Here is a 24,378-nt window from a genome sequence, read left to right as displayed (position 1 = left end):
TGAAGATTAATACATCTAATCTTTTATTCCTGTTACAGTCTCCTCTAGGAATTAACAATGCCACAACCAAAATTACTTTACAGGGTGCATGAGCGGCTCAGTAGGTTAAGCATCTGACTTCAGCTCAGGTCATAATCTCACGGTTCATGGGTTTGAGCCCTGCTTCAGGTGAGCCCCACTTCTCTCTCTCTCTCTGCCCCTCTCAAAAAAAGGGGGGGTGGGGAGAGAAAAAAAAGAAAATCCTCACAGCGATTTAAAAAAAAAATGACTTTACAACACATCTGAGTTTTTTCCCTAAGATGATAATTCAGAGTTCCTCACAATAAAGGAATACTATCTATGAAACAATCATTTATACTATTTTACCATTTTAAGATTAGTGTACAATTATTTATAAATGGCTTTTGCTTTCTAACCACTCAAAACAGAACAAATAAATTTAAGTATAAAAACAATCATCTATTAAAAAGCTAATGCTAATAAAATCTTTACTGTCACAAGAAAATACAAGGAATTCAGGTCACATCTGTGCTAGATCACAGATCACAAATATGAATAATTGTTATATACTTAGATTATTATGACTTTAGCATGCAAAGTAAAAAAACTTAAATAAAAAAGTTTTAAAATAATATTTTTAATTTTTTTTCCTTAACGTTTATTTATTACTGAGAGACAGAGAGAGACAGAGCATGAGAATGGGAGGGGCAGAGAGAGGAGGAGACACAGAATCTGAAGCAGGCTCCAGGCTCTGAGCCGTCAGCAGAGAGCCTGACGCGGGGCTTGAACTCACAAAGCGTGAGATCATGACCTGAGCTGAAGTCGGACACTCAACTGACTGAGCCACCCAGGCGCCCTTAAAATACACCAATAATATTTTAACACAGGATTCAAGATAGAGCTTCAACTTACTCAATATAGAACACCTAAAAAATTCCAAGGCCAATTCCCCTGTAACTAACCCTTACAATGGCCCTTAACCCACAGAAAATGCCAAAGATGATTACAGCCTTTCCCTGATAAATATAAATCAACAAAGCAAAAAAGGCAGCAGAAATTCAATTCAAAGTGAAGGAGGTTCATCCAGACACCAATGAGTAGCTCAAGAACATAACACACACTACTCTTCTCTCAAACATTAAACATACTCAGTACACTTACCTGTTTCTGAAATGTATGTAACAGGATCCTGGCGTAGAATTTTACCAGGTTTAGGTTTTTCTGGTTGCTTTTTGGCATTTTTTACCTGCACTGTCTCCTCGGATTCTGAATCTGTACATGAGAAGCAAATGAAACAAAACTCTCAAGAGAAAAAATAAAATACAGTGTGTTCTTAAAGTGATCATTGTTAACGAATTCCTCAAGGCCCATTTTGAGGCAAATCCCTTTTATGAATTCTCACAGGTTACTTCTACACAGTGTTAAACCTTGGTCTTACTTTTCTATTGTCACTATAACAAATCACCACAAATTTAGTGGCTTAAAACAACATAAACATATTATCTTATAGTTCTGAAGGTTAGAAACCCCATATGGGTCTCACTGGGCTAACATCAAAGTGCCAGCAAGGCTATGACCCTTTTCTGGATACTCTAGGGAAAAATCCATTTCCCTGTCTTTTCCAGTTTCTAGTGACTGCTAACATTCCTTAGCTTCTGGCTCCCTTCCTCCATCCCCAAAGCAAGGAACATCAGGCAAAATCCTTCTCATGCTGCATCTTTCTGGTTCTCTATTTTCCATGGTCAGTCTCTGTCTCTGTCTCTGTCTCTGTCTCTCTCTCTCCCCCTTTCCTCCCTCTTCCTTGTGAATACAGTGGGCCCATCCCCAGATAATTCAGGATCATCTCCCTATTTTAAGGTCACCTGATTATCAACCTTAATGCCACCTATAACTTTAGTTTCCCTTTTGCCATGTAACCTAACATATTCACAAGTTCTAGGAATTAGCGCATGGACATCTTTGGGAGCCATTAGTCTACCACAACCTAATCACCCAGGATGCTTAAATACAAATCAAGACAAAGTGGTACAAAAATAGAAGTTTCATAAACTTTAGGATCCTTCCTTTTCCTCTGCACCATGCATTTATAAATCCTGTTTCATACTAAAACTGTATCAAACAACTAAATTTTCAATTTCCCAAAAGATAGAAACTCCTGGGGAGTGGGAATGTGTACTTATTTCAAATTCCTTACTGTATACAGCAGTAAAAGACATAGAATAAACATTGAAGCACTTTTAGAATTGAGTCAGAATTTTTGCTGTTATTGTCAAATCCTGACAATCTATGCATACTTTCCTTAGAGGTTGCATTATTAAGAATTCACACCAGATGGATCTTCTCCGCAAAAGCAACACCTAAAACTTTTTGAATTCTATCATTATTTTAACAGATCATAAAAGGCATACATAAAAATACAACATTCCCCATCTTGAAAGTACAGTATATTCAAATATTTTATATTGTGATTGTTCCATTTTAAATCCAACAAAAAAGGACCAGATCAAAAGCATCTTTGTTTCCAGAGCAATATTCTAAGGCACTATTTTTCAAATTCAGTCTCCAAGAAGCTCAGCTGAAAGAGAAGTTAGTATCAATATTTTTAAAAATAAATATGTCAGGGGCACCTGGGTGGCTCAGTCAGTTGAGTGTCCGACTCTTGACTTCAGCACAGGTCATGATCTCACAGTTTGTGAAGCAGAGCCCCACATCGAGCCCTACAGTGTCAGACTCTTGCGGCATGTGATTCTCTCTCTGCCTCTCTCTCTCAAAATAAATAAATACACTTTATAAGTAAACTTACTTGATAAATAAATGTCATGTTCAAAGTAAGTTTGAAACATGCTATGTATACTGTATACCCCTCTGAACAAACATATTTAACACATTAATATATTGTAGCTCTGTTAAGTTCTACAGTACAATAAAACTGTTTTCAACTTTATTGGAGCATAGAGTCTTCTCACAGGACCTATTACAACAACAGAGAGAGCTGTGTGTCTCAGAACATCAGTTGGGAAAACACTGTTCTAAGGGATATAAAATAATTTTAAAACTTTAAGGCTCCCCAGAAGAAATATTACCTGAATCATAGATGATCCTCTTTTTCTTGTTTGGTTGCTTCTGTTTAGAGTCATCTTCTTTACAAGAACTATTTACCTGTAAACATCACAGTATAATTAGAATGCAAAACTTATATAAATTCGTTGTGTTTTCTCGTTAGACTTGAACTCAGTAATTTTGCCCCCAAGGAGACATTTTTCCTTATTATAACTGGGGGGCAGGAGAAAGGGGTAACTGGCACCTACTGAGTAGACCAGGGATGCTACTAAACACCCTAACAACGCACAAGATAGTCCTCCACAACAAAGAATTACACAGCCCAAAATGTCATTAATGCCATAATTAGACTAAACAATTAGCCAAACCCACCATCAAAAAGACAAGAGAGAATAAATGCTGGCGAAGATGTGGAGAAAAAGGAACCGTTGTGCACTGTTGGTGGGACTGTAAAATAGTACAGCCACTATCGAAAACAGTATGGAGGTTCCTCAAAAATTTTTGTCTAGGGGCGCCTGGGTGGCGCAGTCGGTTAAGCGTCCGACTTCAGCCAGGTCACGATCTCGCGGTCCGTGAGTTCGAGCCCCGCGTCAGGCTCTGGGCTGATGGCTCGGAGCCTGGAGCCTGTTTCCGATTCTGTGTCTCCCTCTCTCTCTGCCCCTCCCCCATTCATGCTCTGTCTCTCTCTGTCCCAAAAATAAATAAACGTTGAAAAAAAAAAAAAAAAATTAAAAAAAAAAATTTTTGTCTAAAAACTACCATATGACCCAGCAATTTTACTTCTGAAACTATATCCAAAGAAACAAAAACACTAACTCCAAAAGATATCTGCACCCCCATGTTCATAGAAGCGTTATTTATAATAGCCAAGACATGGAAACAACCTAAGTGACCATCAAAGTAGGAAAGGATAAAATTGTGATACACATAAAAAAAGAGGAAATCCTACCATTTGCAACAACGTGAATGAACCTTGAAGGCATGCTAAGTGAAATAATTCAAACAGAGAAAGACAAATACTGTATGATCTCACCTATATGTGGACTCTAAAAGAAGCAAAAAACACACCAAACTCAGAAAAAGATACCAGACTTGTGGTTACCAGAAGCAGGGAGTGAGGGGAGGTACAAGTGGAGGAAGTGGTCAAAAGGTACAAACTTCTGAGGAGCCCTGGTGGCTCAGTCGGGGTGAGCATCTGGCTCTTGATTTCAGCTCAGATCATGACCTCACAGTACATGGGTTTGAGCCCCGCAGTGGGCTCCACACTGACAGTGTTGGAGGGAGTTCTCTCTCTCCACCCCTCCCCTGCTCTCTCTCTCAAAATAAACTTAAAAAAAAAAAAAAAAAGTACAAACTTCTACTTATAAGTACTAGACATGCAATATACAACATGAAGAATATAATGAACACTGTTATTTGATACATAGGAAACGTGTTAAGAGGGCAGATCTAAAAGTTGTCATCACAGAAAAAATTTTTTTTTCTTTTTTTACTTTATCTATATGAGATCCCAGATATTAACTAAACCTGTGGTAATCATTTCACAGCATATGTAAGTCAAACCATCATGCTGTATACCTCAAACTTCTACAGCTCAGATGTTAATTATTTCTTAATAAAACTGAAAAAAAAAAAGAAAAAAACCAATTGTATCAGATGGGAAAAAAAGAATTATAGAAAAGGCTGTATTATTATTCAGCTCCACTTTCAACACTAAATTACATATAACAAAGAGTAAAAGAATGTCAGATATTAAAAGGCAAATGCTTACTGAAAATGAAAGAGACAAAGGTTAAGGAGTTATGGGCTGTCCACTACCCACTGCCTGTTAGAAAACTATATATAACTGGGGCACCTGGGTAGCTCAGTTGGCTAAGTGTCCAACTTCAGCTCAGGTCATAATCTCACAGTTTGTGAGTTCAAGCCCCACATCGGGCTCTGTGCTGACAGCTTGGAGCCTGGAGCCTGCTTTGGATTCTGTGTCTCCCTCTCTCTCTGCCCCTCCACCCCCCTCTCAAAAAATAAACATTAAAAAAAAATTTTTTTAAAGAATACTATACATAACCAAGGCAAAAGATATTATTTATATTTTGTAGTTATACATTATATTTCTAACATATTCAAATTTTCCCCAAAAAATCAAGAAACCAGACAGCAAAAGAAACTATAACCAATCATAAGGGAGAAATATGTTTCTAGAGGCACCTGACTGCTTCAGTCCATACAGTATGTGACTCTTGATCTCAGAGTTGTGGGTTCAAGCCCCACACTACTTGTAGAGATTACTTAAAAATAAAATCTTTAAAAAAAGAAAAAAGAAATATGCTTCTACACATTACAATAAAACTTGAAAAATATAAGAACAATTGACTAGCTTGCAAGAAAATGAGATAAATGAACTGGAGCACAGAGTTAAAAAGAACTACAGTAACTCAAAAGTTAGAGAAGAGGGTATCCCACAAGGGAGAGAGCCACAGAAGGAGAGTCTCAAATTCTGCCCATAAACTTAGCCCAGATCTCCCCTGCACTACACATGAATGGAACAACTCGTAGTGCCAGCTAAGGATAAAAGAACTGAACAAAGATTTCATCTGCTGCCCATCACAGGAGACACAAGAGTTTAGGCTCTGAGTTCAGGCAAGTTAACTGCCTGCTAAACCAAATGAATTAACACTCTTTGGAGGAATGTAACAGAATCCAAATTTCCTGCACTACATAACTAGACTATCCACCATAAATCCAAAATAACCAGACACACACACACAAAATACAAAATGTAACCTGTGATGCTTTATTTTTTATCTGTAAACTTGACTGGGCCACAAAGTGCCCAAGTATTACATCAAATATTATTCTGAGTGTTTCTATGAAGGTGTTTTTGGATGAATTTAACATTAACTATCCAAGGATAGCAGGCTTGAGACTGTAATCACACTACTGGCTCTCCTGGTTCACAGGACTTCAGACTCACACTTAAACTATACTACAGCTATCATGAGTCTCCAGCTTCCCAACTGTAGGTGTAGGGACTTGTCAGACACTGTAATCACATGCATGAATTCTTTAAAATAAATATCTTTGTAGATTCTATTTCTCTGGAGAATTCTGACTATACAGATTTTGTTACCATGAAATAAAGAGGTGCAGTAAAAAATACCTAAAACATGGAAGTGGATTTGGAACTGGGTTATGGTGAAGGCTGGAAAAGTACATGCTTTAAAAAAGCCTAGGACTTCTGGTCCAAGATGGCAATGCAGAAAGACTCTGAACTCACCTCCACAGAATATACCAAATCTATACCTATTTATAGAGCAATTCCTCCTGAAGAACTGAGGGCTGACTGAACAGCTTTTGCACAACAAAAGATGGAGAGAGCACAAGAGAATGTTAAGAGAAACAGAAACAAAAACTGCTGAATGAAAGGAACCCTTACCCTGTCACTGCAAACTACATTGAGGAGGGATATACTGAGGGACCATAAGCAGATATGTGCCCTGGGGCACAGAAAAAAGGCCAAAATTTATTTATTTATTTATTTATTTATTTATTTATTTATTTATTTATTTTTGAGACAGAGAGAGACAGAGCATGAACGGGGGAAGGTCAGAGAGAGGGAGACACAGAATCTGGAACAGGCTCCAGGCTCTGAGCTGTCAGCACAGAGCCCGACGCGGGGCTCGAACTCACGGACCGTGAAATCATGACCCGATCCGAAGTCAGCTGCTTAACCGACTGAGCCACCCAGGCGCCCCAGAAAAAAGGCCAAAATTTAAAAGGGCAACTAGATTATAAAAGATCCAGCCCTAGAACTCCACCAAATGGTGGGGGAGCTGCTGGAACTCTCTCCAGGTCAGAGGGGCCAAGGTTTACATTCTCCCTTCACCTTGATGGCATGGACTGAAGCAGGGTCCAGGTGCCCTAGGCAGCCTATCACCTCAGTAAGCCCCAGGCTCTTAGTCCACACCAGCCCGAGACATCCCACCTATGTGACCCCAGTGCAATACACACCACAATATCCTTGGTCAATTCCCACTATAGCTCTGTCTTGCCAAGGTGACACAGGCACAAAACACCCCAAAACACTCCAGGCCCATACCACTTTGGCTCCAGACAACTTGCCAGGACACCCCCAATACAGAGCTCCCCAAGCACTCCTGGCACATGCCTGTTTTGGATCCAGATGATTCACCAAGGGACCCACTACATGCAGTGCCTTGGGACCACCCAGCCCATTCCTGCTTTGGATCTAGACAACTCACCAGGATTCCCCTATACAGAGTGTCCAGGACCATCCAGCCCCCTCTCAAGTCAGCTCCAGCCACCTCACCAGGGCACTCCCACACAAAGCACCCCAGGACACCTTCATGTGCACACACTTCAGCTTCAGCTGTCCTCAGCACAGAGATCCCTTAGACCACCCTAGCCCATGCCCACTTCAGCTTCAACTGTGCACCCTGTGCACAAAGAGCCCTGGGACCACCCAGTTTACACCTACTTTAGCTTCAGCAGTCCTGCCAGGGTGTCATCTGCGCAGAGCAGGGAACCCCAGGACCTCCAGCTTGCACCCACTTCAACTTTAGCTGCTCCATCAGGGCACCATCTGTGCAGACAGCCCTAGAACCACCCCAGTCCACACCCACTTCAGCTCAGGCCATCCCACCCGGGTACCCCAGCACAGAGTTCCCCAAGACCACCAGCCACAACTTCAGCCAGCCAGCCAAAGTCACCAGACACATGCAGTCTACACAGGAGATGGCCATACACAAGACCATTCCTTCAAGGTTAGGAGAAGTATCTGTTCTACCTAATTCATGGAAATAAACACAGAAAGTCTGGCAAAATGAGAAGACAGAGAAATATGTTTTTAATGAAACAACAAGACAAAACCTCAGAAAAAGAGCTAAATGCAATAGAGATAACCAAGCTATCTGCTAACCATTTCAAAGTAAGAAATAAATAAATAGATAGATAAATAAATTTAAAGTAATGATCACAGAGATGCTCACCAACTGGAGAGAAGCATAGATGAATTCAATGAGAACTTCAACAAAGAGAAAATATTAAAAAGGACCACAGTTGAAGAATACAATAAAGGAAATTAAAAATACACTAGAAGTAATCAACAGTAGATTAAAGAATGCAAAAAACAGATCAGTGACCTGGAAGACAAGCTAATGGTAAGCACCCAAACAGAACAGCAAAAAGGAAAAAGAATTAGAAAAAAAAAAAAAAAAAAAGACACAGAATAGGTTACGGATCTCTTGGAAAACATCAAGTGAACAAAAATTTGCATTTAGGGGTCCCAGAAGAAAAGAGAGACAAAGGGTGAGAAAACTTACTTGAAGAAATGAGAACTGAAAACCTCCCCCAACTGGTGAAGAAAACAAATATCCAACTTCAGGAAGCACAGAGAGGTCCAAACAAGATAAACCCAAGGAGTTCCACACCACAGCACATTAATATGTAAAATGTCAAAGATTAAGGATAAAGAATTTTAAAAGCAACAAGACAGAAGCAAATAATTACCTACAAGGGAAACCCCATAAGACTATCAGCTGATTTTTTAGCAGAAGGGATGGCATGATATATTCAAACTGCTGAATAAAAAAAAAAAAAACCTACAACCGAGAATACTCTACCCGGCAAAGTTATTCAGAATTCAAGGTGAGCTAAAGAGTTTCCCAAACTAAAGTTAAAGGATTTCATCACCACTTAACCAGCCTTATAAGAAATATTAAAGGGCTTCTTGAAGTGGAAAAGAAAGGCTGTATTTAGAAGAAAATTATGAAAGGAAAAAAATTTCATGAGTAAAAGCAAACACAGTAAAGGTGGTAGGGCAACCATTTATAAAGCTAGTATAAAGGTTAAAAGACATAGTAGTAAAATCAACTATATTTTTTAAATTAGAGGTGTCTGGATGGCCTAGTCAGTTGAGTGTCTAACTCTTGATTTCAGCTCTGGTCATGATCCCAGGGTCATGGGATCAAGCCCTGCACTGGGCTTCGCACTGAGTATGGAACCTGCTTAAAGATTCTCATTCTCTCTCTCTCTGCCACTCTACCCCGCTTGCTCTCTATCTCTCTCAAATAAAATAAATTAGTTAAGGGGACTCACATAATAAAAAGATGTAAAATATGAAAACATATACACAAAATGTGGGGTGGGAGAGTAAAAATGAAGTTCTTTTATAATGTGTTCAATCTCAAGTGACCATCAATTTAATACAGAATATCATATACCTGGATATTACATAGGAACCTCATGATAACCACAAGGCAAAAACCTGAAATAGATATACAAAAATTAAGAGAAAGAAAGCCAAGCACAACACTAAAGAAAGTTATCAATCACAAGAAAGCAAGAAAGGAACACAGAAGAACTACGAAACCAACCAAAAATCAGTGAACAGAAAGGTAGTAAGTACATACCTATCAATAATTAAATGTAAAAGGTCAGAATGCTCCAATCAAAAACAGAGGGTGATAGAATGGATAAAAAAACAAGACCCATCTATATTCTACCTATAAAAGACTCACGTCAGACCTAAAGACACATACAAACTGAAAGTAAAGATATGGAAAAAGATATTCTGTTCAAATGGAAACTAAAAAAAATCCAGGGTAGCAATACCTGTATCAGACAAAATAGACTTAACAACAAAGATTATAACAAGAAACAAAACATGGCATTACATACTGATAATGGCATCAATTCAACAAGAGGATATAATAATTGTAAATATCTATACACCCAACATTAAAGTACCTAAATACATAATACAAAGATTAACATACGTAAAGGAAGAAATCGACAGTGATACAACAACAGTAGGGAACTTTAACACCCCATTTCATCCAGAAAGAAAATCAGTAAGGAAACAGCTTTTGAATGACACATCAGAACAGACCAACTTAACAGATATATACAGAACATTCCATCCAAAAACGACGAATACACATTCTTTCCAACTGCACGTGGAACATTCTCCATGGCAGATAACATGTTAGTCCACATAATAAGTCTCAATAAATTTAAGAAAACTGAAATCATATCAAGCATCTTTTCCAACCATAACAGTACAAAACTAGAAATCAATTACAAGAAAAAAAAATGGAAAAAACACAAACATGTGGAGGTTAAACAACATGCTATTAAACAACTGATTGGTCAATGATGAAATCAAAGAAGAAATTTAAAAATATATGTATTAGTACAAGAAGTTCTAGCCATAGCAATCAGACAAGAAAAAGAAAAGGGCTCCAAATTGGTAAAGAAGTAAACTATCACTATTTGCAAATGACAGGATACTATTCATAGAAAACCTTAACTCCACCAGAAAAAAACATTAGAATAATTTAATTCAGTAGCCTCAGGATACAAAATTAATATACAGAAACCTGTCTTGTTTCTATATACTAATAACAAAGTATCAGAAATAGAAATTAAGGAGTGCCTGGGTGGTTCAGTTGGTTGAGCATCTGACTTAGGCTCAGGCATTTAGGCTCAGGCTGTGATCTCACGGTTTGTGAGCTCGAGCCCCACATCAGGCTCTCTGCTGTCAGTGTGGAGCCCGCTTCAGATCCTTTGTCCCCCCCCCCCTCTCTCTGAACCTCCCCAGCTCACACTCTTTCTCTCAAAAATACATAGAAACATTTCAAAAAATAGAAATTAAAGAAACAATTCCACTTACAATAGCACCAAAAAGAATAAAATACTTAGAAACAAATTTAGTCAAGAAGGTGAAAGATCTGTACTCTAAAAACTATGAAATATTGATGAACAAAACTGAAGATGTCACAAATGAAAAGATATTCCATGCTCATGGATTGTACGAATATTGTTACAACATCCATACTACCCAAAGCAATCTACAGATTCAATGCAATCCCTATCAAAATACCAACAGTAATTTTCACAGAAGTAGAACAAAAAATACTAAAATTTGTATGGAACCATTAAAGACCCCAAATAGCCAAAGCAGTCTTGAAAAAGATTGCAACATTTTTCTAGATGTCATTTCGGCAAGGGAAATAAAAGCAAAAATTAACTATTGAGACTACACCAAAATAGAAAGCTTTTGCACAGCAATGGAAACCATTAATAACATGAAGAGGCAACCTACTGAATAAGAGAAGATACTTGCAAATTATATGTCCAATAAGGGGTTAACATCCAAAGTATATAAAGAACTTATGCAACTCAACACCAAAAAACCCCAAATAATCTAATGAGCAGAGAAAGCGGGCAGAAAACCCAAAAAGAAATTTTTGCAAAGACATTCAGATGACCAATAGACACATGAAAAGATGCTCAACATCACTAACCAGCAGGGCAAATCAAACCACAATAAAATATCAGATTACACCTGTCAGAATGGCTAGAATCAAAAGACAAGAAACAAGGGTTGGTGAATATGTAGAGGGAAAAAAACACTCAATGCACTGTTGGTGGGAATGCAACCTGGTGCAGCCACTGTGGAGAACAGTACGGAGGTTCCTTAAAACATTAAAAAATAGAAATAGAATACAAAATACAAAAATGCATATATATAAATATGATCCAGTAATTCCACTACTGAGTATTTACCAAAGAAAACAAAAACACTAATTCAAAAAGATATATACACCCCTACATAGCCAAGATATGATAGCAACCTAAATGTCCATCAACAGATAGATAAAGATGTGAGATACATACACGCGCACACTAAAATATTGCTCAGCCATGGGGCACCTGGGTGGTTTAGCTGGTTGGGTGTCTGACTTGATTTCGGCTCAGATCATGATCTCTCGCTGTAAGCACAGAACATGCTTGGGATTCTCTCTCTCCCTCTCTGTGCACTCATGCTCTCTCTTTCTCTCTCAAAAATAAATAAACTTAAAAAAAAAAAGTTCTAGGGGCACGTGGGTGGCTCAGTCGGTTAAGAAGCCGACTTCAGCTCAGGTCATGATCTCACAGTTCGTGAGTTCAAGCCCCGCACTGCGCTCTGTGCTGACAGCCTAGAGCCTGCTTCAGATTCTGTGTCTCCCTCTCTCTCTGCCCCTCCCCTGTTCGCACTCTGTTTCTGTCTCTCAAAAGTAAATAAATGTTTAAAAAAAAAAAACTAAAAAAAAAAAAAAAAAACCCTTCTAGGGGCACTTGGGTGACTCAGTCGGTTAAGTGCCTGACTCTTGGTTTCGGCTCAGGTCATGATCTCACGCGTGAGTGAGATCTCACTCCGTGCTGACAGTGCAGAGCCTGCTTGGGATTCTCTCTCTCTCCCTGCCCCTCCCCTGCTTGTGCCCATGCTCTCTCTCTCACTCAAAATAAATAAATAAACCTAAAAAAAAGCTCTGTGGCACCTGGATGGTTCAGTCAGATAAGTGTCTGCCTCCTGATTTCAGCTCAGGTCATGATCTCACGGTTGCGTGACCAAGCATCACATTGCACTCTGTGCTGACAGTGCCGAGCCCACTCAGGATTCTCTCTCTCGCTCTCTCTCTGCTCCTTCCCTGCTCATGCTCGCTTGCTCACTCGCTCTCAAAATAAATAAAGATTTTAAAAAATAACAAAATAAAAGGTTCTATTATAAAAATAAATAAATAATAACATAACAAAATATTACTCAGCCATAAAAAAAAAAAAGGAGATCTTGCCATGTCACACCTGAAGAGCATTACACTAAGTGAAATAAGTCAGACAGCAGAAAACAAATACCATATGATTTCACTTATAAGTGGAATCTGAAAAACAAAACGAATAAACAAAGCAGAAACAGATCCATAAATACTGAGAACTGGTGGTTGCCAGAGGGAAGGGGGTTGAAGGCATGGGTAAGTAGGGGTGAAAGGGTGAGAGGTACAGGCTTCCAGTTATGAAATGAATCAATCATGGGGGTGAAAGGTATAGATTAGGGAATACAGTCAATAGTATTTTAATAGTGCTGTATAGGACCTACACTTGTGAGCATAGCATAACACAGAGTTGCTGAATCACTATGTTGCACACCTGAAACTAATGTAATACTATTTGTCAACCATACTTCAATAAACAAAATAAACAAATAAAAAGAAAAATTTTGTAAAATGTAGACTCCTGTGAAGGGACTGTTAGCAATAATATGGATGTTAAATGCGACTCCAACAAGGTCTCAAGGAGAAAAAATAAGAGCTATGGGGAAAGCTTCTATCATCTTAGAGGATACATATATCGTAAATCGAATGCTGGTAAATATAAACATTAAAGACCATTCTGGTGAGGTTTCAGACAGAATCAAGGAACAGATTGTTGGAAACTGGAGAAACAGCAATCCTTGTTATAAAATGGCAAAGAACTTGGCTACATTGTGTTTTAGTAAAAGATAGAACTTGTGAACAATGAAATTATTTAGCTGAAGAGATTCCGAAGCAAACTGTTGGAAGGTGAAGATTGGGATCCTCTACAGTAAAATACAAGAGGAGAGACATGAACTGAATTGTTAAGCAAAAAGGAACCAGAACTTAAAGCTTTGGAAAATACTCAACCTATGTTGCAAAAAATGAGAACACATGTGCTGAAAAGAACACCAAAAGTGTGGCTGGACTATCACTCAATAAAGAGGTAATGAGATTTCACAAGCAAAAACCGTGCTAGTTTGAAATGAGACAAAATGAAGAAAGGCTGTCAGACTTCTTGATTCTACGGGAAGGACAGTAGAGCTATTCAGCTGCAAACCTGCACCATTCTCTAAGAAAAGGAGAAGAGATCATGAAGGTGATTCAGAGATCAGGCTGCCTTACTTCTTGTTTCAACAGATCAAACAGCCTCCATCCAGAAGCCTTGGGACTGGGAGGACTGCCCCAGTGGGTCCAGAAGGCGGGGCATCAAGCTAAAGATTTTCTCAAGCTTTAAGATCTAATAGAATTTGCCTTGCTAGGTTTTGGCCTTGCTAGGTTTTGGACTTGCTTGGGACCCATCCCCCCTTTCTTCCATCTGATTTCTCCCTTTTGAAATGGGAATGTCTATTCCATGCCTATCCCACCACTGTATTTTAGAAACACATACTTGTCTGGTTTCCCAGGTCCACAGCTAAAGAGGAATTTTCTCAGGAGAAATCATACCTTGAATCTCACCCTATCTGGTTTAAATGGTATTTAGATAAGACTCTGGACTTGACAGTTGGTGCTGTAATGAGTTAAGACTTTTAGGGGCTGTCAGGATGCAATGAATGTATTCTGCATTGTGAGAAGAACATGAATTTGGGGGACCATTGGCAAAATGTTTAGACTGAATGCTTGTATCCCTCCTAATTCATATGTTGAGCCCCTATGTCCCCACTGTTGCTGTATTTGGAGACAGAAGTCTCTAAGGAATTATGGTTAAATGAGGTCATAAAGGATGGGGCCCTGATCTGACAAGCTTTATGTCCTTGAAGAGATACCAGAGGCCTCACTCACACGTGTATGTACACACACTAGCGCACGTGCTCTCTCTACCTCTCTCTCCCTCGATGTGCTCGCACTAAGAAAACGTTATGTGAGGACACAGCAAGAAGGTAGCTATCTACAATCCAGAAAGAGAGTTCTTGCCAAGAACTGAATTGGCTGGAACCTTAACCATAGACTTCTAGCCTCCAGAACTGTAAGAAAATAAATTTCAGTTTAAGCCATCCAGTCTATGTATTTTGCTATAGTAGCCCAAACTAATACTTGAGCCAAAGACTTAAGAGAAAAGGCATTTAATAGAGACCAATCCTAATATGTTAGAATTAGCCAACAAGAAGTTTAAAGTACCTATTATAACCACATTCAAGAACATAAATAAATAAAAACTATAAAAAAGAAACAATCAGAAATTCTAGAATTGAAAAATGCAATATTTAAAATAACATATTCACTACACAGGCTTAACAGCAAACTGGAGAGGGAAGAAGAGTCAATGAACCTGAAGACAGTAACAAAGAAATTATATAATCTGAAATATAGGGAAAAAAAAAAAGAATAAAAATGAACAAATCTCCATGAGCTGTGAGGCAGTATCAAAATTCTGATATGTGTATAATTGGAATCCCAGAAGAGGACAAAGAGAATGAGGCAGAAATATATTTGAACAAATAATGGCAGAAAGTTCCCAAATTTGATGAGATTTATAGATTCAAGAAACTCAGAAACCATAAACAGGATACACGCAAGAAAACCACACCCAGGCACACCACAGTCAAAGCTGAAAACCAAAGATAAAAATCTGTAAAGCAGCATGAGAAAAACAATACATAACATACAAAAGAAAACAATACGAATGACTGCTAACATCTTTCCAGAAAAAAATAGAGACCAAAGGACAATGGAACATTTTAAAGTGCTGAAACAAAAAACTGTCAATACAAAATTCTATATCCAGCAAAAATATCCTTCAAGAATGAAGACAAAATAAAGACATTATTAAATAAACAAAAATTTACAGGCACCTGGGTGGCTCAGTTAGTTAAGCAACCAACTCTTGATTTTGGCTCAAGTCATGATCTCAAGGTTCATGAGATTGAGCGCCACTTCAGGCTCTGCACTGTAAGTGCAGATTCTGTCTCCCTCTCTCTGCCCTTCCCCTGCTTGTGTGCATGCATGCTCTCTCTCTCTCAAAATAAATAAACTGTTAAATAAATAAACAAAAACTTAGGCAATGTGTTACCAAAGACCTACACTACAAGAAATGGCAAAGAAAATTCTTCAGGTATAAAGACAATGATATGAGATAGAAATTAAGAAATTCTTATCTTCGATAAGAAATGGAAAGTACCAGAAATGGCAAATATGGGTAAATATAAAAGATCAATTTTTTCCTCTTAATTTATTTAAAATACATGTCTGGGGTGAAGAGAAGATGGCGGCTTAGGAGGACGCTGGGCTCACCGCGCATCCTGCTGATCACTTAGATTCCACCTACACCTGCCTAACTAACCCAGAAAACCACCAGAAGACTAGCAGAACGGAGTCTCTGGAGCCAAGCACAGACAGGCCCACGGAAGAGGGTAGGAAGGGCAGAGAGGCGGTGCGCGCTGCATGGACTGGCGGGAGGGAGCCGGAGCGGAGGGGCGGCCCGCCGGCCAAGGAGAGCCCCCTAGTCTGGCTGGCAAAAGCGGAGGGGCCAGACGGAGTGTGTTCCGACAGCAAGCGGGACTTAGCATCTGGGAGGTCATAAGTGAACAGCTCTGCTCGGAAAGCAGGAAGGCTGGAGGACAAAGGGAGGGAGAGTTGCTGAGCCCCGGGACGACAGAGCTCAGTTTGGCGGGGAACAAAGGCGCTTGCCAGCGCCATCTCCCTCGCCCATCCCCCAGCTAAAATCCCAAAGGGAACCAGTTCCTGCCAGGGAACTTGCTCGCTCCGCGCAAACACCCAACGCTGTGCTTCTGCGGAGCCAAACCTCCGGCAGCGGGTCTGACTCTCTCTGGCTGCCACAGGGCCCCTCCTGAAGTGGATCACCTAAGGAGAAGCGAGCTAAGCCTGCCCCTCCTGCCCCCGTGCACCTTGCCTTCCCACCCCAGCTAATACGCCAGATCCCCAGCACCACAAGCCTGGCAGTGTGCAAGTAGCCCAGACAGGCCACGCCACCCCACAGTGAATTCCTCCCCTAGGAGAGGGGAAGAGAAGGCACACACCAGTCTGACTGTGGCCCCAGCGGTGGGCTGGGGGCAGACATCAGGACTGACTGCGGCCCCGCCCACCAACTCCAGTTATACACCACAGCACAGGGGAAGTGCCCTGCAGGCCTGCACCACTCCAGGGACTATCCAAAATGACCAAACGGAAGAATTCCCCTCAGAAGAATCTCCAGGAAATAACAACAGCCAATGAACTGATCAAAAAGGATTTAAATAATATAACAGAAAGTGAATTTAGAATAATAGTCATAAAATTAATCGCTGGGCTTGAAAACAGTATAGAGGACAGCAGAGAATCTCTTGCTACAGAGATCAAGGGACTAAGGAACAGTCAGGAGGAGCTGAAAAACGCTTTAAACGAAATGGAAAACAAAATGGAAACAACGACGGCTCGGATTGAAGAGGCAGAGGAGAGAATAGGTGAACTAGAAGATAAAGTCATGGAAAAAGAGGAAGCTGAGAAAAAGAGAGATAAAAAAATCCAGGACTATGAGGGGAAAATTAGAGAACTAAGTGATACACTAAAAAGAAATAATATACGCATAATTGGTATCCCAGAGGAGGAAGAGAGAGGGAAAGGTGCTGAAGGTGTACTTGAAAAAATAATAGCTGAGAACTTCCCTGAACTGGGGAAGGAAAAAGGCATTGAAATCCAAGAGGCACAGAGAACCCCCTTCAGACGTAACTTGAATCGATCTTCTGCACAACATATCATAGTCAAACTGGCAAAATACAAGGATAAAGAGAAAATTCTGAAAGCAGCAAGGGATAAACGTGCCCTCACTTATAAAGGGAGACCTATAAGACTCGTGACTGATCTCTCTTTTGAAACTTGGCAGGCCAGAAAGGATTGGCACGAGATCTTCAATGTATTGAACAGAAAAAATATGCAGCCGAGAATCCTTTATCCAGCAAGTCTGTCATTTAGAATAGAAGGAGAGATAAAGGCCTTCCCAAACAAACAAAAACTGAAGGAATTTGTCACCACTAAACCAGCCCTACAAGAGATCCTAAGGGGGATCCTGTGAGACAAAGTACCAGAGACATCACTACAAGCATAAAACACACAGACATCACAATGACTCAAAACCTGTGTCTTTCTATAATAACACTGAATGTAAATGGATTAAATGCACCAACCAAAAGACATAGGGTATCAGAATGGATAAAAAAACAAGACCCATCTATTTGCTGTCTACAAGAGACTCATTTTAGATCTGAGGACACCTTTAGATTGAGAGTGAGGGGATGGAGAACTATTTATCATGCTACTGGAAGCCAAAAGAAAGCTGGAGTAGCCATACTTATATCAGACAAACTAGACTTTAAATTAAAGGCTGTAACAAGAGATGAAGAAGGGCATTATATAATAATTACAGGGTCTATCCATCAGGAAGAGCTAACAATTATAAATGTCTATGCACCGAATACCGGAGCCCCCAAATATATAAAACAATTACTCATAAACATAAGCAACCTTATTGATAAGAATGTGGTAATTGCTGGGGACTTTAACACTCCACTTACAGAAATGGATAGATCATCTAGACACACGGTCAATAAACAAACAAGGGCCCTGAATGAGACATTGGATCAGATGGACTTGACAGATATATTTAGAACTCTGCATCCCAAAGCAACAGAATATACTTTCTTCTCGAGTGCACATGGAACATTCTCCAAGATAGATCATATACTGGGTCACAAAACAGCCCTTCATAAGTATACAAGAATTGAAATTATACCATGCATACTTTCAGACCACAATGCTATGAAGCTTGAAATCAACCACAGGAAAAAGTCTGGAAAACCTCCAAAAACATGGAGGTTAAAGAACACCCTACTAAAGAATGAGTGGGTCAACCAGGCAATTAGAGAAGAAATTAAAAAATATATGGAAACAAACGAAAATGAAAATACAACAATCCAAACGCTTTGGGATGCAGCGAAGGCAGTCCTGAGAGGAAAATACATTGCAATCCAGGCCTATCTCAAGAAACAGGAAAAATCCCAAATACAAAATCTAACAGCACACCTAAAGGAAATAGAAGCAGAACAGCAAAGGCAGCCTAAACCCAGCAGAAGAAGAGAAATAATAAAGCTCAGAGCAGAAATAAACAATATAGAATCTAAAAAAACTGTAGAGCAGATCAACGAAACCAAGAGTTGGTTTTTTGAAAAAATAAACAAAATTGATAAACCTCTAGCCAGGCTTCTCAAAAAGAAAAGGGAGATGACCCAAATAGATAAAATCATGAATGAAAATGGAATTATTACAACCAATCCCTCAGAGATACAAACAATCATCAGGGAATACTATGAAAAATTATATGCCAACAAATTGGACAACCTGGAAGAAATGGACAAATTCCTAAACACCCACACTCTTCCAAAACTCAATCAGGAGGAAATAGAAAGCTTGAACAGACCCATAACCAGCGAAGAAATTGAATCGGTTATCAAAAATCTCCCAACAAATAAGAGTCCAGGACCAGATGGCTTCCCAGGGGAGTTCTACCAGACGTTTAAAGCAGAGATAATATCTATCCTTCTCAAGCTATTCCAAGAATAGAAAGGGAAGGAAAACTTCCAGACTCATTCTATGAAGCCAGTATTACTTTGATTCCTAAACCAGACAGAGATCCAGTAAAAAAAGAGAACTACAGGCCAATATCCCTGATGAATATGGATGCAAAAATTCTCAATAAGATACTAGCAAATCGAATTCAACAGCATATAAAAAGAATTATTCACCATGATCAAGTGGGATTCATTCCTGGGATGCAGGGCTGGTTCAACATTCGCAAATCAATCAACGTGATACATCACATTAACAAAAAAAGAGAGAAGAACCATATGATCCTGTCAATCGATGCAGAAAAGGCCTTTGACAAAATCCAGCACCCTTTCTTAATAAAAACCCTTGAGAAAGTCGGGATAGAAGGAACATACTTAAAGATCATAAAAGCCATTTATGAAAAGCCCACAGCTAACATCATCCTCAATGGGGAAAAACTGAAAGCTTTTTCCCTGAGATCAGGAACACGACAGGGATGCCCACTCTCACTGCTGTTGTTTAACATAGTGTTGGAAGTTCTAGCATCAGCAATCAGACAACAAAAGGAAATCAAAGGCATCCAAATTGGCAAAGATGAAGTCAAGCTTTCGCTGTTTGCAGATGACATGATATTATACATGGAAAATCCGATAGACTCCACCAAAAGTCTGCTAGAACTGATACATGAATTCAGCAAAGTAGCAGGATACAAAATCAATGTACAGAAATCAGTTGCATTCTTATACACTAACAATGAAGCAACAGAAAGACAAAGAAAGAAACTGATCCCATTCACAATTACACCAAGAAGCATAAAATACCTGGGAATAAATCTAACCAAAGATGTAAAAGATCTGTATGCTGAAAACTATAGAAAGCTTATGAAGGTAATTGAAGAAGATATAAAGAAATGGAAAGACATTCCCTGCTCATGGATTGGAAGAATAAATATTGTCAAAATGGCAATACCACCCAAAGCTACCTACACATTCAATGCAATCCCAATCAAAATTGCACCAGCATTCTTCTCGAAGCTAGAACACGCAATTCTAAAATTCATATGCAACCACAAAAGGCCCTGAATAGCCAAAGTAATTTTGAAGAAGAAGACCAAAGCAGGAGGCATCACAATCCCAGACTTTAGCCTCTACTACAAAGCTGTCATCATCAAGACAGCATGGTATTGGCACAAAAACAGACACAGAGACCAATGGAATAGAATAGAAACCCCAGAACTAGACCCACAAACGTATGGCCAACTCATCTTTGACAAAGCAGGAAAGAACATCCAATGGAAAAAAGACAGTCTCTTTAAGAAATGGTGCTGGGAGAAATGGACAGCAACATGCAGAAGGTTGAAACTAGACCACTTTCTCACACCATTCACAAAAATAAACTCAAAATGGATAAAGGACCTGAATGTGAGACAGGAAACCATCAAAACCCTAGAGGAGAAAGCAGGAAAAGACCTCTCTGACCTCAGCCGTAGCGCTCTCTTACTCGACACATCCCCAAAGGCAAGGGAATTAAAGGCAAAAATGAATTACTGGGACCTTATGAAGATAAAAAGCTTCTGCACAGCAAAGGAAACAACCAACAAAACTAAAAGGCAACCAACGGAATGGGAAAAGATATTTGCAAATGACATATCGGACAAAGGGCTAGTATCCAAAATCTATAAAGAGCTCACCAAACTCCACACCCGAAAAACAAATAACCCAGTGAAGAAATGGGCAGAAAACATGAATAGACACTTCTCTAAAGAAGACATCCGGATGGCCAACAGGCACATGAAAAGATGCTCAACGTTGCTCCTCATAAGGGAAATACAAATCAAAACCACACTCAGATATCACCTCACACCAGTCAGAGTGGCCAAAATGAACAAATCAGGAGACTATAGATGCCGGAGAGGATATGGAGAAACGGGAACCCTCTTGCACTGTTGGTGGGAATGCAAACTGGTGCAGCCACTCTGGAAAACAGTGTGGAGGTTCCTCAGAAAATTAAAAATAGACCTACCCTATGACCCAGCAATAGCACTGCTAGGAATTTACCCAAGGGATACAGGAGTACTGATGCATAGGGGCACTTGTACCCCAATGTTTATAGCAGCACTCTCAACAATAGCTAAATTGTGCAAAGAGCTTAAATGTCCATCAACTGATGAATGGATAAAGAAATGGTGGTTTATATACACAATGGAGTACTACATAGCAATGAGAAAGAACGAAATATGGCCCTTTGTAGCAACGTGGATGGAACTGGAAGAGTGTGATGCTAAGTGAAATAAGCCATACAGAGAAAGACAGATACCATGTTTTCGCTCTTATGTGGATCCTGAGAAACTTAACAGAAACCCATGGGGGAGGGGAAGGAAAAAAAAAAAAGAGGTTAGAGTGGGAGAGAGCCAAAGCATAAGAGACTCTTAAAAACTGAGAACAAACTGGGGGGTGACAGTGAGGGGGGGGTGGGTGATGGGTATTGAGGAGGACACCTTTTGGGATGAGCACTGGGTGTTGTATGGAAACCAATTTGACAATAAATTTCATATATTGAAAAAATAAATAAATAAAATAAAATAAATAAAATAAAATAAAATAAAATAAAATAAAATAAAATAAAATAAATACATGTCTGTTTGGAGCAAAAATTATCACACTGAATGTGGAGTATTGGGGTGCCTGGGTGGCTCAGTCGGTTAAACGTCCGACTTCAGCTCAGGTCACGATCTCGCGGTCTGTGAGTTTGAGCCCCGCGTCGGACTCTGGGCTGACAGCTCAGAGCCTGGAGCCTGCTTCCGATTCTGTGTCTCCCTCTCTCTCTGACCCTCCCCTGTTCATGCTCTGTCTCTCTCTGTCTCAAAAATAAATAAAAACGTTAAAAAAAAAATTTAAAAAAAAATGAATGTGGAATATTAACACATGTAGCTATAATACATATAGTTAAAACATAAAAGATGGTGGTAAATAGACCTGTAGAGTTGCAAAACTCTCATATCTTACACAAAGTGGAACAATATTAACTCAGACACACTATTGTAGCCATCACCTGCTTTCTACAGTGACACTGTACCTTAACTTCTCTGAGGCCCAAGGAAGACAAGGAAAGAATAAAGCTTTCCTCCAAAGTTTTCCTTCACCAGAAGTCCAACACCTTTCACTTGGGGCTCATGTCTTTAAGAATAAACTTTGGTCTTAAAATACAAAGTTTTAACAACTGAAAAGGGTTCCATCTCTCCTATAGGAAAACAAGCAATGAATGCAGGAAGCTGTATTAATTAGAAATATACTTGTCTTCTTTCTCTGCAAAATGAGTTGAAATCTATATTCATTTCAGGCTCGCATAATATCAAGTCTAGGAACTGAATTTATTTAACTTTTTATACAATTCAATACGGTATCTGGAAAACTGACCTTGATTTCCTTTATTCCTTTCTTTGCTTTTAAAGTGTCTTCAGCAGACTTTGTCTTCTCATTCTTCTTCACTGTGTCAGTCACAAGTTTCTTTCCACTTGGTATAACCCCAAAGAATTTCCGAATATCCTAAAAGCAAAAATGGACATGCATAAACAAACATTAACGGCACAAAATGTGAATTTCACTTGCAAACAGGGACACCTTACACACACTGGTTTGCCCTCAGCAATTTCTTCACAGTGCAATAACTCCACCATGTGCAGCAGCGTTCTTTTCATGTGCAAAAGTTTACTGATAAAATTACCTGGGTTAAGAACCATTCGCCTAATGAAAAATAGTTATTAATTCCCAGAATTTGGCAAAAGCAGGACAAAAATGAGCAATGAAATTGTTCTTAACAACAGCATAATTACTAAAGAGGCAAGTCATATGCACATATTCATCCCACCTCCCCAGGCACAGTGAGAGAGAAGACAAATGTTGAAGAGTATAATCCTTGCCCATGGGATTTATACTCCAGTTTGAAAGAAGGATACCTTTCACAACCCTGATCATTTAAGGCTTAATAATTTAAAACTTAATCACTTAATAACTAAAAACCTTGAAGTTACTCTTCTTTATATGATTTTTCCAAATTCTGAAGTAAATATTTTATGCTTATTACAATATTCTCTTTAATTGCTCTATCCCTTTGTGTTAAGCTGAAATCAAATTAATCATAATGAAATATTTACAATGTAATTTACAATTAAAATCACTCACTTTTATCTTTTGCATACATATTCTTCCCTACCCTTTTAGATTTTAGCTTTGAACACGGGACGGTGTAGAGAACAGGAATAGATCTTGGAATCAGAAAGCCTCAGTATGAATCTCTACTCCACTGCTTTTTATGTGTGACCTTGGGCAGGTTACTTTAATCTGATTTCTCATCAGTAAAGTGGGACTAATACTACCTACACTTTATGAGGATAATTAATGTTGGCTCAGTAAAAAGCTTCCCTTTCCCTCATTTATGAACTATTATTCCTTCATATCACTGAAACGTCTCTACTTATAATTATCTCTGCTCCCAGGCAAGGATATAAGGAACACAAAATAATGAGATCTGAACAAGGATCTGAATTCCTAAGAACTGGGTTCAAGAGCCAAGTGTTCTCCTCTTCCTATCTTACGTTCCTGAGTTTTCAATCCTTTTAACCTGTTCCCTGTTCTCTCTTTATTGTGGTGAGCAAAATGCCTGCTGAAAGTACTTTGCCGGGGCACCTGGGAGGTTCAGTCTGTTGAGCACGGACTCTTGATCTCAGCTCAGGTCATGATCTCAGGGTCACGGGATCAAGCCCCACTGTGGGCTCAGCACTGAGCATGGAGACTGCTTAAGATTCTCTGTCTCTGTCTCTGTCTCTCTCCCTCTCTGACCCTCTCCCCCACTCGTGTGCTCGCTCGCTCTCTCTCTCTCAAATACAGAAAAAATTCTTAAAGGTACTTTGTGAGGTGTAAGAAAGTTAACAATTCTTTCCTAGAACCTGGCAGTAAATATCATACTCTTAAAATGTCACAAATCCCAAATAAGCATGTTATGCACACACAAAAATAGCTTTGTGTCTAAGCAAATAAACAAAGCAGATAAATGAGGTACACAGACACTAAATTTCTTTTAAAAGATTATAGACCTCTCTGATTTTATGTTCTCTTTTGTAAACTGCTTAACACAGAAAAGTCACAAATCC

The 24,378-nt window shown here is 39.3% G+C and overlaps 1 protein-coding gene across 3 annotated transcripts in view; it reads right to left on the bottom strand.

Annotated features, from left to right (window-relative positions):
- Nucleotides 1–24,378, bottom strand: part of RFC1 (replication factor C subunit 1) — an 86,505-nt gene that overhangs the window by 49,235 nt on the left and 12,892 nt on the right. For all 3 annotated transcript variants that reach the window (XR_003968466.1, XM_030314029.2, XM_030314028.1), the window contains exons 2-4: nucleotides 22,646–22,774; nucleotides 3,084–3,159; nucleotides 1,162–1,272 (exon numbers count right to left, since the gene is read on the bottom strand). Coding sequence is in view for 2 of the 3 variants with exons in the window: in XM_030314029.2 (XP_030169889.1) it covers nucleotides 1,162–1,272; nucleotides 3,084–3,159; nucleotides 22,646–22,774 (316 nt within the window). In the remaining variant the exon portion in view is untranslated. The remainder of the gene's footprint in view (nucleotides 1–1,161; nucleotides 1,273–3,083; nucleotides 3,160–22,645; nucleotides 22,775–24,378) is intronic.

The sequence above is a fragment of the Lynx canadensis genome, chromosome B1 (assembly GCF_007474595.2).
Source record: "Lynx canadensis isolate LIC74 chromosome B1, mLynCan4.pri.v2, whole genome shotgun sequence".
Lineage (NCBI taxonomy): Eukaryota > Metazoa > Chordata > Mammalia > Carnivora > Felidae > Lynx > Lynx canadensis.
The sequence above is the reverse complement of the archived record's forward strand: the minus strand, read 5'-3'. Positions and strand labels throughout refer to the sequence as shown.